Source organism: Phyllobates terribilis, unplaced genomic scaffold (assembly GCF_046119375.1).
Source record: "Phyllobates terribilis strain yellow unplaced genomic scaffold, ASM4611937v1 Scaffold_11__3_contigs__length_659146591, whole genome shotgun sequence".
NCBI classification, from domain to species: Eukaryota; Metazoa; Chordata; class Amphibia; order Anura; family Dendrobatidae; genus Phyllobates; species Phyllobates terribilis.
In genome coordinates, this window is record NW_027362771.1 from 261,708,194 (window position 1) to 261,722,712 (window position 14,519).

General features: G+C 39.6%; 1 protein-coding gene across 2 annotated transcripts in view; it reads left to right on the plus strand.

Moving 5' to 3' along the window:
* The window catches only part of SLC26A5 (solute carrier family 26 member 5), a 77,374-nt gene that overhangs the window by 19,478 nt on the left and 43,377 nt on the right, over window positions 1-14,519 (plus strand). For both annotated transcript variants that reach the window (XM_073652263.1, XM_073652264.1), the window contains exons 4-9: window positions 1,083-1,193; window positions 2,985-3,169; window positions 6,663-6,827; window positions 10,513-10,665; window positions 11,145-11,227; window positions 11,859-12,006. In XM_073652263.1, the coding sequence (XP_073508364.1) occupies window positions 1,083-1,193; window positions 2,985-3,169; window positions 6,663-6,827; window positions 10,513-10,665; window positions 11,145-11,227; window positions 11,859-12,006 (845 nt within the window). The remainder of the gene's footprint in view (window positions 1-1,082; window positions 1,194-2,984; window positions 3,170-6,662; window positions 6,828-10,512; window positions 10,666-11,144; window positions 11,228-11,858; window positions 12,007-14,519) is intronic.

Consider the following 14,519-nt stretch of genomic DNA (forward strand, 5'->3'; position numbering starts at 1 on the left):
TGTCAGCATTTAGGGCGTTAGGAACGGGGAATAGGGCCTCTTCTGACACCCATGGCCCTCCCTTCTGCGCAACATGATTGTGTGGTGCCAATGGGTTGTAATGGCAGCAGAGGGTCTACCAAAGGCCCCTATGTCTGTCTTTATTATTTTAGCTGGTTACATAGCAGACCGCTAATGATTTAGTAGACTGCAGTATTGCAGTGGACTGTATAGGCAATAAAGCGATTGCAGGTTCAAGTCTCTAGGGGACAATTTAGAAATGCAAGAAATATTTTAAAAGCATATAAAAAATAATTCTATATTTGATATTGATGCGTGCATAATTGTGTGAACTAATAAAACATAAAAAATATTGTTCCCAATAGTGAATGCTGTAATGGAGAAAAAAACAAAATGACAGAATCGTTGCATTTTGATCATGTCCTGTCCCGTGTGGATACCAAATTGGTCAAAATGAAAACTACAGCTCGCAATGCTAAAAGCAAGCCCCATTCAATGTGTATCAACTGAAAGATAAAAAAAGAGTAGTTAAAAAATCCCAAAACCCTGTATATATTTGTTAGAACAATGTTAACAGGTAATTTTACCACAAAGTAAAAATTATAAAAACAAAATGAAAGAAAATGCTATTTTGTTTCCAGCTACATCCCACTTGGAATTTTTTCCACATTCAATATTACAACTCTTTTCGCGAAAAAAACAGCCAAGTTATGGATCTTGGAAAAAGGAGAAGGAAAAAATCTAAAGCCGAAAAAAGTCTTTTCTCCAAAGGGTTGAAAACATTAAGCAAAGTAACCACTTACGACTTAACCTTAATTAATTGGAATATTATTCCTATTAAATGGAATAGGCTGCATTTACTAAGACATAAGAGTGACCACCTATAGTTTTCCTGCCAATATCAGCTGGTCACTAGGGCTTCAGCAGCCATGTACATAGTGATCTGCTCATTACCAGAACAGATTTTTTATTAGCGGTCTCCAAATCGAGCAACCCATATGATTGATCATTCAGAAGTGATTGTGTTTTTACAAAAGTAAAACCTGTGTTTTTTTTTTTTTTTTTTTTTAATTTTCTTTCAGGTTTAGCCTATGCCCTGCTAGCATCAGTACCCCCTGTATTTGGATTGTATTCTTCATTTTATCCAGTGTTCCTATACACTTTCTTTGGTTCTTCAAGACATGTATCAATAGGTAACTTGTAACATTTGTAGTAATCTGATGCATATGTAGTAAAGTGTGTATCCCTTCCATTTCTTTCATATTCTATTTATTACTATATTATTTTGTCTTGTTTTCCTCTCTTGTGTTTGCTGCACATGGTGAATGGCATTTGGTGAGAATGACCTAGAGGGCATATTCTTTTCAGATCCAGTGTAGACTGACATCAGAACAAATTGAGTAATGTAATGATAAAAACAGATTGCAAAATTGTTGTTTTTCTAAGGTCAAATAATCCTAACTTGCTAGATAACATCCAAACATATGGGCCAGTAACCTATAATAATATGGACATTGTGATAGCTAATCATCAACCTCACTTGGATAATGACACACAACAGCTGCAGGGCAAGAAATCACGCTGCTGCTTACTGGGTTGTAAAATATGTGATACCTTGAATTTGCTTGAGTATTCTATATTACTTATCTTGGTGTTTTTTTTTCTTCTAACGTATGCACAACAGCTGCACAGTTTAACATCCTTTATTTTATGACCATTTCCCTCTAAAATGAAGTAACATACAAGTTCCTGAATTTTCTTCTTGTGCAATCTTCCAACCCCTTTAGTGGAATAAAACAACATCAATATGTAATAAACAGTGCGCACTTATCCTCTCTGTCTAGTAAGGTGGTGATAAGCTTGAAGTTTATCTATTACTATTGGTGTCACTGGAACAATTGAGGGATCACTTGCAGCACTTCTCCTTTCTAGCAGTGCACCTCCTCTCTCTAGAAGTGCTCCTCCTCTCTCTTGAAATACTCCTACTCTCTTGAAATACTCCTCCTCTCTCTTGAAGTGCTCCTCTTCTTTCTTGAAGTGCTCCTCTTCTTTCTTGAAGTGCTCCTCTTCTTTCTTGAAGTGCTCCTCTCTCTTGAAGTGCTCCTTCTCTCTCAAGAAGCGCTCCTCCTATCTCTAGCAGTGCTCCTCACTCTAGAAGCACTCCTCCCCTCTCTAGCAGCGCTCCTCCTCTCTCTAGCAGCGCTCCTCCTCTCTCTAGCAGCCCTCCTCCTCACTCTAGAAGTGCTCGTCCTCTCTCTCGCAGTGCTCGTCCTCTCTATAGTAGCGCTCCTCCTCCCTCTTGCAGTGCTCCTCTCTAGCAGCGCTCCTCCTCTCTCTAGCAGCGCTCCTCCTCTCTCTAGCAGCGCTCCTCCTCTCTCTCTAGCAGCGCTCCTCCTCTCTCTCTAGCAGCGCTCCTCCTCTCTCTCTAGCAGCTCTCCTACTCTCTCTCTAGCAGCTCTCCTCCTCTCTCTCTAGAAGCTCTCCTCCTCTCTCTTGCAGCACTCCTCCTCTCTAGCAGAACTCCTTCTCTCTCTCTAGCAGCGCTCCTCCTCTCTGTTGCAGCGCTCCTCCTCTCTGTTGCAGCGCTCCTCCTCTCTGTTGCAGCGCTCCTCCTCTCTCTAGCAGCGCTCCTCCTCTCTCTAGCAGCTCTCCTCCTCTCTCTAGCAGAACTCCTTCTCTGCACAGACACATAACCAAGAAGTTAAAAATGCCCTCCTGCTCCTCAACTTTTATCAGGTGCTGCTCATGAATACCTCAGATAGAGCATTGAGCTTGGTGCTGTTTAAACATTTTGAAAATTATACCAGAAACAAAGCTCTGGCCCAGATATAATCTAGCTGCAATGCTTGTTTTAATGTCAAAGTCTTGTAATCGCCGTGCTGTATGTATCATTTTGTTTTGAACTTTTTCATTAAATGTGTTATTTTTTGGTTACTTCTTGAAAAATCAATAAAGCTTTATGAAAATGCTGTGCTGCATTTCAGGTACATTTGCTGTAATCAGCCTGATGATTGGTGGAGTTACAATTCGATTAGCCCCAGATGACAAGTTTGATATCGTGGCAGCAAATGTCACGAACGCCACAGAGTTCTTAAAGAAGATTGAAGCAAGAGATGCAATGCGAGTGAAAGTAGCTGTAGCGATCACTTTGCTTTCTGGTATAATTCAGGTACCCTTCTCCTGCTTATGTGTTTGAGCTGTACAAAATTGTTGTTTTTCTAAGGTCAAATAATCCGAACTTGCTAGATAACATCCAAACATATGGGCCAGTAACCTATAATAATATGGACATTGTGATAGCTAATCATCAACGTCTTATAAGCTGTGAGGAGGGGCCTCATTAGAGCGCAATTATTTCTCCAGCACATCCTACAGATGCTTTATCATATATATATCTGGCGAATTTCAGTCCAACATCATGAATTCTTGGTCATGTTCATCAAACCATTCCTGAACAATTTTTGCAGTGTGGCAGGACTCATTCTCTGGGTGAAAGAGGTTACTACCATCAGGTAATAATACCGTTTACATGAACGGGTATTTTTGGGATGCAATAATGTTAGTGACATCTACATGAATACCAGGACCCAAGATTTCATAGCAGAGCATTGCCCAGAGCGTCACATTGCTCCTGTCAATTTGCCATCTTCACATAGTTCATCCTGGTGCCATTTCTTTCCCAGACTGGTGACACACACACACTGTGATGTAAAATAACACCAGGAGTCCTTTTTCCATAAGTGCATGTTCACTTCTCATACTGAATGCCCAATATAAGTGTTTTCAGCAGTTAACAGGAGCAGCAAAGGCACTCGGGATAAACAGGGCACACTCATATGCCGAAATGTGCAATGCACTGTATTTTATGACATTTTCTAATATAGCCAGCATTAACTTTTTCAGCCATTTGTGATACAGTAGATGTTGTATGGGATCTGACCAAAGTGGCTAGCCTTAACCCCCTGCTCACATAATGGTATGCAGTTCACCGGTCCGTGGCTTTTGCATTTTTAGAAAAGTACAGTGCCTACAAGTAGTATTCAACCCCCTGCAGATTTAGCTGGTTTGATAAGATGCAAATAAGTTAGAGCCTTCAAACTGCAAACGAGAGTAGGTTTTATGAACAGAAGCATAAATCTTACAAACCAAAAAGTTATGTTGCTCAGTTGAATTTTATTAAATCTTAAACATAAAAGTGTGGGTCAATTATTATACAACCCCTATGTTTAATATTTTGTGGAATAACCCTTGTTTGCAATTACAGCTAATAATCGTCTTTTATAAGACCTGATCAGGCCGGCACAGGTCTGTGGAGTTATCTTGGCCCACTCCTCCATGCAGATCTTCTCCAAGTTATCTAGGTTCTTTGGGTGTCTCATGTGGACTTTATTCTTGAGCTCCTTCCACAAGTTTTCAATTGGGTTAAGGTCAGGAGACTGACTAGGCCACTCCAACACCTTGACTTTTTCCCTCTTGAACCAGGCCTTGGTTTTCTTGGCTGTGTGCTTTGGGTCGTTGTCTTGTTGGAAGATGAAATTACGACCCATCTTAAGATCCTTGATGGAGGAGCGGAGGTTCTTGGCCAAAATCTCCAGGTAGGCCGTGCTATCCATCTTCGCATGGATGCGGACCAGATGGCCAGGCCCCTTGGCAGAGAAACAGCCCCACAGCATGATGCTGCCACCACCATGCTTGACTGTAGGGATGGTATTCTTGGGGTCGTATGCAGTGCCATCCAGTCTCCAAACGTCACGTGTGTGGTTGGCACCAAAGATCTCGATCTTGGTCTCATCAGACCATAGAACCTTGAACCAGTCTGTCTCAGAGTCCTCCAAGTGATCATGAGCAAACTGTAGACGAGCCTTGACATGACACTTTGAAAGTAAAGGTACCTTACGGGCTCGTCTGGAACGGAGACCATTGCGGTGGAGTACGTTACTTATGGTATTGACTGAAACCAATGTCCCCACTGGCATGAGATCTTCCCGGAGCTCCTTCCTTGTTGTCCTTGGGTTAGCCTTGACTCTTCGGACAAGCCTGGCCTCGGCACGGGAGGACACTTTCAAAGGCTGTCCTGGCCGTGGAAGGCTAACAGTAGTTCCATAAGCCTTCCACTTACGGATGATGCTCCCAACAGTGGAGACAGGTAGGCCCAACTCCTTGGAAAGGGTTTTGTACCCCTTGCCAGCCTTGTGACCCTCCACGATCTTGTCTCTGATGGCCTTGGAATGCTCCTTTGTCTTTCCCATGTTGACCATGTCTGAGTGCTGTTCACAAGTTTGGGGAGGGTCTTAAATAGTCAGAAAAGGCTGGCAAAAGAGATCTTTAATCCACACATGTGAAGCTCATTATTCTTGGTGCCTGAACTACTTCTTAATACTTTAGGTGGACCAAACAGAATTCTTGTGGTTTGAGGGGTTGAATAATAAATGACACTCTGAATTAACTTTTAACGTTTTAAAAAAAAAATAATAATTTGCTGCAGTGCATTTCCCACTTCCAGGCTGATCTACAGTACAAATGTCACAATGCCAAGTTAATTCCGCATGTGTCAACCAGCTAAATCTGCAGGGGGTTGAATACTACTTGTAGGCACTGTAGATCCCAACCAATCAAATAGCAGTAGAAAACAAAAGCATAATACTCGCCCTCCCTTGGTCCAGCACCGACTCCTCGCACCACCGCTGCTGCCAATCACTCAACGCTCTCTGCTGATGACTGCACAAGCTCAGTGATTGGCTGCAGAGGTGATGCGCGTTGTAGTCACAGTGTCACTGCTGCAGCAAAAACACAGATGCCGGAAGCAACAGCGGGGAAGCCAGTGCTGACTGAGGAAGGATGAGTATTATCTCTACTTGTGGTTTTTTTTTTAAACTACTATCTGAACGCTTCTGGAAAACCCCTTAAAGGTATAGATATACAAGGATTGACTCCTGCCCATTTATATGTATGTGTAAAGTTAAAAAAAACACTATAAACAATGAAAAGTAAAGCTAAAACCATAGCTCTCCTTAGGTTACTAACAGCAGCCTGTATCATTTTCTGTCCCGCAATATTGCAGTGGGAATTATAGGACATATAGATTGGCACCACTGCACCATCCAGGTCTAGCCTGATGCACCCCCCAGCAAACAGCCTGGAATACCTCTCGGAGCAAGGTACCATGCCTCTGCCTAGCAACCCAAGTCATGAAAGTACCACAAGCTCCAGCTTACAAGTGATTAAAATTAAGCATTTATTGAAGCCAATATTGCAATCCAGATGTGCATTAAAAACTATGGTCACCAATGCATTTTGAATGCACTTTCTGTTTTTTTAGTTTTGGTGAAATCATAGTCTAAGAGTGGGAACAAAAAGTGCATCCGACATTTTGCCTTCAATAAACGTGGCTCTGGACCAAAGCGGTTCTCCATTCTGTCTCATAGAGGGAGTCCTGGTGAGGGACATCTATGACATTCATCTGGCCTAATAGGATATGTGGACAAAAGCTGTCTTCATGATACAACTCTTTCAGTTATTTAATAGTATTCTGGAACTTTTAATAGCTCAAGGAAAATTCAATTGTAGAATCATGGCACCATAAATCAACTACTAATATTGTGTCGCCATAGAAAATGTGACTATATAGGACATGTATTAATATTTAGTGTGTTTTTTACAAGCTGATCCTAGGCATACTTAGATTTGGCTTCGTAGCCATCTACCTGACTGAACCTTTGGTAAGAGGATTCACAACAGCAGCAGCAGTTCATGTCTTCATATCTCAGCTGAAATACCTCTTGGGAATACATATTTCGCGTTACAACCAACCTCTAGCAGTTATATATGTAAGTTGTATTTCATCTTATGTACTGTGATATGTTGTGGTGGTATTGTACTCTGCTAACAAGAATAGACCATTTATAGTTCATGATATAGAATTACATTATATTTTGTTGGGTATAGATTACAGCTGGTGAATACCTTTTTAGCATTGTGACTTTGTATGTAGTTTTCCTACAGTTTTATAGTATTGAGATTTTAGTACTGGAATTTTGTTCTCCTTTTATCTGATGATTAAAATATTAAGCTAAACATTAATATCAGAATGCAACTAAAAAATTATTCAACGTATAAGCTATCCATTTCCAGCAGCTTTCAAGAAACACTCCAGATGGTATAGAACCCCATTCCTGCTGCTTCTCTGCTACCCAAAGCTCTTTAAATCTCTGCTGGAGATGTAATTTGGAAAGGGGCACAGTGCTCCATATTGGGTGTGGATGCTTGAACTAAAGGCATGCATGGATGAGGTTCTGGACCTCTGTAATTTCATTTGCTCTACCTCCATAATAAATACTCCAGCACTTTTATCTATGGTCCCACGGTCCATAATGGACATCAAGAAAGGCCATAATAAATACTCCAGCACTTTTATCTATGGTTCCACAGTCCATAATGAACATCAAGAAAGGCCTTTTGCTCCATTTTATTCTGGCTGCGAGAATCTCAATCCCAAATGGGAAAATCCCTTTACGGTATGCAGCGGAGGAAGCTTTGCACAAAATATAGAGAGCCAGAGAGCTTGTAGCAACTGATCAGATACTCACTCAGCCTTTTAAGACATTGCGTAGTTTGGACGGAAGGGCTTTGCATCCTGGCAGTAGAGAATTATTTACTCTGCATTGCAGGCACCGCATTAATTTTTTCCTTACACACTCTTACTCTCCCTCATTTTACCTTATAGGCCGGTGTCACACAGTCCGTATTCTCTGACTGTGCTTGGATCGGAAGACCTGGTCCTACCGCCAAGTCTCCTGACATGAGCTAATACATGCCTTTGAAGCAGTTAACGCAAGTCAGGAGACTTCCGATCTGAACACAGTCCACCAATATAGATCTTGTGAAACCGACCTTTTTTTCTTTTCTTTTTTGTTTATTTATTATAGTGTTTTCATGTTCATCATTTTTGAAATTATAAGACATTCTCTGCATCACTAGCTAGAATATCTGTATTTGCTTTCCTGTTTAAATGGAATGTGATTTTTTTTTTTTTTTTTTTCGTGACCCATTGCACTTTGTTAGCGGTAAATTTAGATTGATACGGTTTTTTTTTCGTTTTTGTGTGAAAGTATGTGAAATTTGATGAAAATTTGGAAAAATTTGCGATTTCAAACTTTCATTGCATATATCTTTAATCCAGATAGTCATAATACACAAAATAGTTAATAAATAACATTTCCTATGTGTATGCTTTTTCAGCATCATTTTTCAAATGTGCTTTTATTTTGTTACGATATTCGAAGGGTTAAAATTTAGCAGCAGTTTTTCATTTACAGTATTTTTTTTTTCAAGGAAAGTTATAAATCCAACTTTTTACAGATCTATTTAGTTTTGAAGCAATTTTGAGGGCCCTATATATCGGGAAAACCCCAGAAGTGATACCATTTTAAAAACTGCACCCCTCAAATTATTCTAAACTGCTATTAGAAAATTTGTTAACCCTTCAGGTACCACATAGGAATTAAGGCAAAGTGGATTAAAAAATGAAAAATTAATTTTTTTTCCATTAAAATATTGCTTTTAGCTGCAAATTTTTCATTTTCAGAAGGAGTAATAGGAGAAAACGGACGCTAAATTGTATTGTACAATTTATTCCGAACATAATACCACATATGTGGTCAAAATTGTTGTTTGGGCTCATGGCAGGTCTCCAAAAAGACAGAGCACTATTTGATTTTCGGAGGGTAAATTTGGCTGTAATTGTGCATGCCATTTTGCATTTGCAGGGCCTCTGACATGCCAAAACAGCAAAAAAAAAACTCAAGCGACTCCTCAAGGAATAAATCTATGGGTGTATTGAGCATTTTTAACCTACAGGTGATAAACAAAACTTTATAACATTTTAGATGTGAAAACAAAAAATTAAATGTTTTTCAAGTGACCCCATTTGGCAAGCATTTTTAACCCACAAAATACAGCGCAGAGATTTATAAGATTGGGCCTTGAAAACGAAGAACTGTTACTTTAGCCTCAAAGTTTTAATTCACACAAGGGGTGATACGAAAAATGGACAGGACAAATTGTTATGCAATTTTTACCGAACATGGCAATACTCCATATTGGATCGGATGAGAAAGAGTGCTTGTTAGAGACTAGACGTCTGACTCATTATAGTGAGTGGTTCCATCAGGGGGATTGTCTGAATCGAGATTTTTGGAGATTTTCATGGAATCCCCAACATAAGCACTTAGTGGAGAGCGCAGGATAAATGTGAGCTGAGCCTTATTCTATTTTTTGGGAGGCAGAATGAACAAATAAACAGCAGTACAAGTATAGTTTTTATTTTTACGGCGTTCATCGTGCGTATAAGTGATAAGATGGCTTTATTCTTCGGGTTAATACAATTACAGCGATACCAGATTTATCCTTTTTTTGTGTTTTGCTACTGTCACACAGTAAAAATGTTTTTTTTTTATAAAAATAGTTTTTTTCATTGCCATATTCTTAGAGCTATAACTTTTTTTGGCTAACAGAGCTGTATGAGGCCTTATTTTTTGCGGAACGAGTTGAACATTTTTTTTTTTTGTACAATATTGTGGTACATAAAATTTTTTGATCACATTTCATTCAGGTTTTTCAGGCTCAGGCAGTTCACTGTGCGGTAAAGGTGAAAAGACCGATTTTATTCTTTGGATCAGTACAATTATAGTGATATCAGATTTACATTTTTTTTATGCTTTGTAACTTTTACACACTATAAACACAATATTTTACAAAAATTTATTTTGTTTTTGCATCGCCATAATCTGAGAGCTATAACTTTTATTTTATTTCAGAATGAGCCATATTAGGGTTTGTTTTTTGCTGGACAATTTGGCGTTTTAATTTATACCATTTTAGTCAGTGATGAAAAAGCGACATTTTTGTCTTTTTTTAACTTTTTTTTTCATGGTGTTCGCTGTACGGAATAAATACCATGAAAGCTTTATAGTTTGGGTTGTTCCGGTTGCATTGATACCAATTATGTGTACCTTTTTTGTTTGTTTTTTGATTTTCTGTGCTGACCTACCAACCAGGGCTGTGGAGTCGGTAAGCCAAACCACCAACTCCGACTCCTCAATTTCCCTGACTTCCGACTCCACAGCACGGGCTCACTACTGAACATGTACATAAAGTGCAGCACAGATTCATGTCCACTTAAAGGCTAGACCCTTAGATCAGGAAGAGAACAGTCATTTATAGGACATCTCATAACTTTCCCAAATTCTTATGAAAAAAATGTACAGCATATCCTGCATTGTACTACTGTACGAATTTATTATATATTTTAAGAGTCGGATTCGATCCATTTTATACTGACTCCAACTCCGACTCCACCAAAATGGACCTCGACTTCACGACTATCTCCACAGCCCTGCTTCCAATAATGCTGTTCTTTACTGCAAAGATTGGAGTGCTGTGGTTATCTTTACATGACAGCTTCCTATGCGGGTCAGAGCCTGGATATCTTTAACTTGTCTTTGTCTGTTTCAGAGTTTAATAGCCGTTTTATCCAATATCCCGGCAACCAATATCGCCACGTTTATTACCGGGATTATATGTGTACTATTACTGCTGGGTGCTAAAGAAATTAATGATCGATTTAAAAAGAAATTACCGGTTCCCATTCCAATGGAGATAATTGTTGTAAGTATTGGACTTTATGAATATCTGTATTTAAATGTTTCCCTGGGACAGCCGAAGTAATTTTTATAGTGTGTCATGTATATTCAGCAGAAATAAGTTCCCACAGCAATTCTTTGGACCAGATCTTGTTCTTTGACCTGGTGAATGTAGACTTGAATAAAAAAAAGCATATTAGTTAGCAACACGTGATGAATGTTTTGTCATTCAGTTGTTTGCTGTGAAGCCTAAAAATACTAAATGCCATTAGAAGATCAGGAAAACAGAAGGACTTCACAAAGGCTGCCAAAATATCTGTATCATTGTATCCCATTGCAATAAACTGGACCCAAATTTCTACATTTCTGGAATTCGTAGAACTAAGACATGGATTAAAAAACAGAATGCCTTTGGTAGTGGTCTTGAAATTGAGTGAAATTACTGCAATGCATTTTGTATGTTTATATTTGTAACGTTTAATTTTTTTCCCCTATTATTTTAAGGTTATAATCTCAACTGGAGTTTCAGCTGGACTTAATTTTAAGAAGTCCTACGATGTAGATGTGGTTGGAAATATCCCAACTGGGTAAGACATCTTAGACTGTGAAATTATTTTAGGTCTTCATCAGGTCTTTTGGAAGTCACAATAATGTTCAGGCTTCAACTCTTGAAGCATAGAGACGTGTCACAGCAAACTTTTCAAAGCTGCCTGTATTACTTGCTGCAGACTGTCCTCACTGTATACTGTGGCACATTGCCCCTACAGTAATAGTAAAAGTGCCAGCATAGTAACAACATTAACGGAGAACAACTTCTATCATTGTGCTAGTCATATCTATAAGAGTGTTTAAACATAGCAGTGACCATATAACATCACATAATGGTGCTCGGGAGTAAGTACGATTATTTCAATAATCAGACAAATCTGGCACAGTGCCCTATAATACAACATGCTTATCTCCTCCATGGCCCTTATCTGCTCTTTGCTCTACTAATGAGCTTACATTTATGCAGCTAATCAATCACCTCCTGAATGTTGTTACCTCCCCTCCTACCAATATCAGATACAATACTTGTATCTGTCTAGCTCACCAAAGAGCGTAAAGGTGGCCATGTACCGCTCATTTAGCTATTTCAAGCACTCAAACTTCTTTGAAAAATGTATCACCTTTTTTTGAGAAAATGTATCAACCTTAAAGAGAATTTTTATTTTGTAGGTTTAGACCCCCAGATCTCCCAGATGTTAGCCTTTTCTCTGCAATTTTTGTGGATTCCGTGGCCATAGCAGTTGTTGGATTCTCCATGACCATTTCAATGGCAAAAATATTTGCACTTAAACATGGATATGCGGTTAGTGGAAATCAGGTGGGTGTGCATAAAAACTATTAATATTTTTAATTTAGAAACTGTAAGGAATTTTTACCTTTATAAAGTAGCTATCACCAGACTGGAACTATGATTTTTATTTAATTAAAGAGTGGGGCAGCCTCAGATCGGAGATTTTTCTAAATCTCATCTATTAACAAAAGTGCCCATAATTGCCCCTAATATCTCCCGGAAGGGCCCAAATTTTTCTAGAACTACTGAGTTGCGGGATCTCTGCAGATAGAGTGACTTCTTTCACAGCGAAAGCTGAAAAAGCGAGATTTCTCTTTCACTCTTTCACTGCGAGAGGATCCATGGAGGTTTGTCAGATGCAACTCTTTTTGCAGAGATCCCACAACATGGAAGTTCATGCCCGACTTTTGCTAGAAAGTCGTGCCTTTTCGGGGGGCTTTAGGGTTTCTTCCATGTTTAGGGTTACTTCTGCGCACTCTTGTTAGTGATTGTTCTAAATATCATCTAATTATCTGGGGTTTCCCACTGTTTTATTAAATAAAATAGGCAGCCTCAGGTACTCTTTGAAATTGAAAGAGGTTGATTCACAGTTTTCACATATCATTGGATAGATGATAAATGTATGATGGTTGGAACCAATACAATCTCAAGAAAAAGGATCCGGAGTCAATCTTATGAATAGAGAAGTTACACATGTGCTGATATAGCTGTGCGCTGTACTCCCCTATCTGTCTGTTATATAGACAGTAAATGAAGTAGTAGTGCTAGTCCACCACTTCACATAAGTAGGAGGCACCAGGACTCCTATTCTCATGATTAAGGCCACCAGCGATCATACATTTACCACTTATCCTGTGCAGTGCCATGTATTTTGTAGAGCTAGTATTTTTAGATTTGTCAAGAACTTTTTTATTAAATTGAATTGATCTACTTGGCCTTCTCTTATGTATATCTTACTATTTGATTAACTTAAGAAAAATAATAAAAAAGCCTGTTTAAAGTTCCATCAATAGACTGATTATCCTGTATTGAATATTTGATGGATCTTTCTAAAATACTTTTTTGTTTCAATTCTTCACCATTTTCAATTGTCAAGATCTCTGCTTGCTGTTACTAATGTCTCACCATGGCAGCCGAATTTATAAAAAATAAAAAAAAACTTCTGAAACCTTACCAATCAGCTGTTATCTTAATGGAAAGTTAGTTTAATAGACCTGTTTTAGGTTAATATGGGCCAGCTGGGAAAGAGCTCATACAATGCTCTGGCTTATAAAAAGTGTGCCAACCTGAGGACCACTGTTAGGACTGCTGTGCGTCATAAAGGTCTAGTATAAAAATATGTTGGTATAAAGCCCCCGTCTCACATAGCGAGATCGCTAGCGTGTCACGGTTTTAGTGACGCAACAGCGACCTCACCAGCGATGTTGCTATGTGTGACACTTTGCAGCGATCAGGCCCCTGCTGTGAGGTCGCTGATCGCTGCAGAATGTCCTGGACCTTTTTTTGGTCGTTGCCCTCCCGCTGGTCAGCACACATCGCTGTGTGTGACCAGCGGGAGCAGCGATCAGGCTGGTAACCATGATAAACATCGGGTTACTAGGAGCACACGCGCACTTAGTAACCCACTGTTTATCATGGTTACGAGCCTGCTAAAGTGAGCAGTAACCTCCCGCTCACCGTAGCCGAGTGGTAACCATAATAAACAGCGGGTTACTAGGTGCGCGTGTGCCCCTAGTAACCCGATGTTTATCATGGTTACCAGCCTGCTCCTGCTTCAACAGGCTGGTAACCAGGAGCAGGACATCGTGGAAAGATTCTTTCCACGATGTCGCTGCTCCCCTGATCGGTGGTGAGCCTGCCTGTTTGACAGCTCACCAGCGACCACATAGCGACGCAGCAACAATCCCTGACAGGTCGTCTCGTTGTCGGGATCGTTGCAGCGTCGCTAATTGTGACGGGGCCTTTACCGCTGGACATATAAGATGCTTGCATGGCAGGTATGCCATTATTGACCTTGCAGGGCCTAATAGTATCACTACGCATGTAATGACCCAAACTATAATATTATTTATCCCGCAATGTGGACGCAGTAAAAGAAAAACCCTTCCTCCCAGAAAGTATAAAATGTTTTCAAAGAGCTGTATGTACCACAAAAAATCTACAGCTTGTCCTGCAAAACATAAACTCTCACACAGCTCTGTTAATAAAAAAAATAATAATAAATAAATATGGTGGAACAAAACAATTATTTATTTGTAAAACCTCTGTTTTTTGGTTGACAGAGTTGTCCACTACTGGCTAAAACCTTGTTAAATGTTTAAGTGCCCCGGTTAAAATAAGAAAACTTTACATGCCTTCCATATCCACGTCATTCTAGCAATATCGGTGCCGGTGTTCACGTGACGTTGTCATGTGATCACTGCAGAGTTCACTCTTGCATCTGACTGAACTGTAAAGACTGCGCCCATCTGTGGCTGCTGATAGGCTGACGTAAATTTCCAGCAGATACATTGCTGGAACAACATCAATTCGAGATTTAT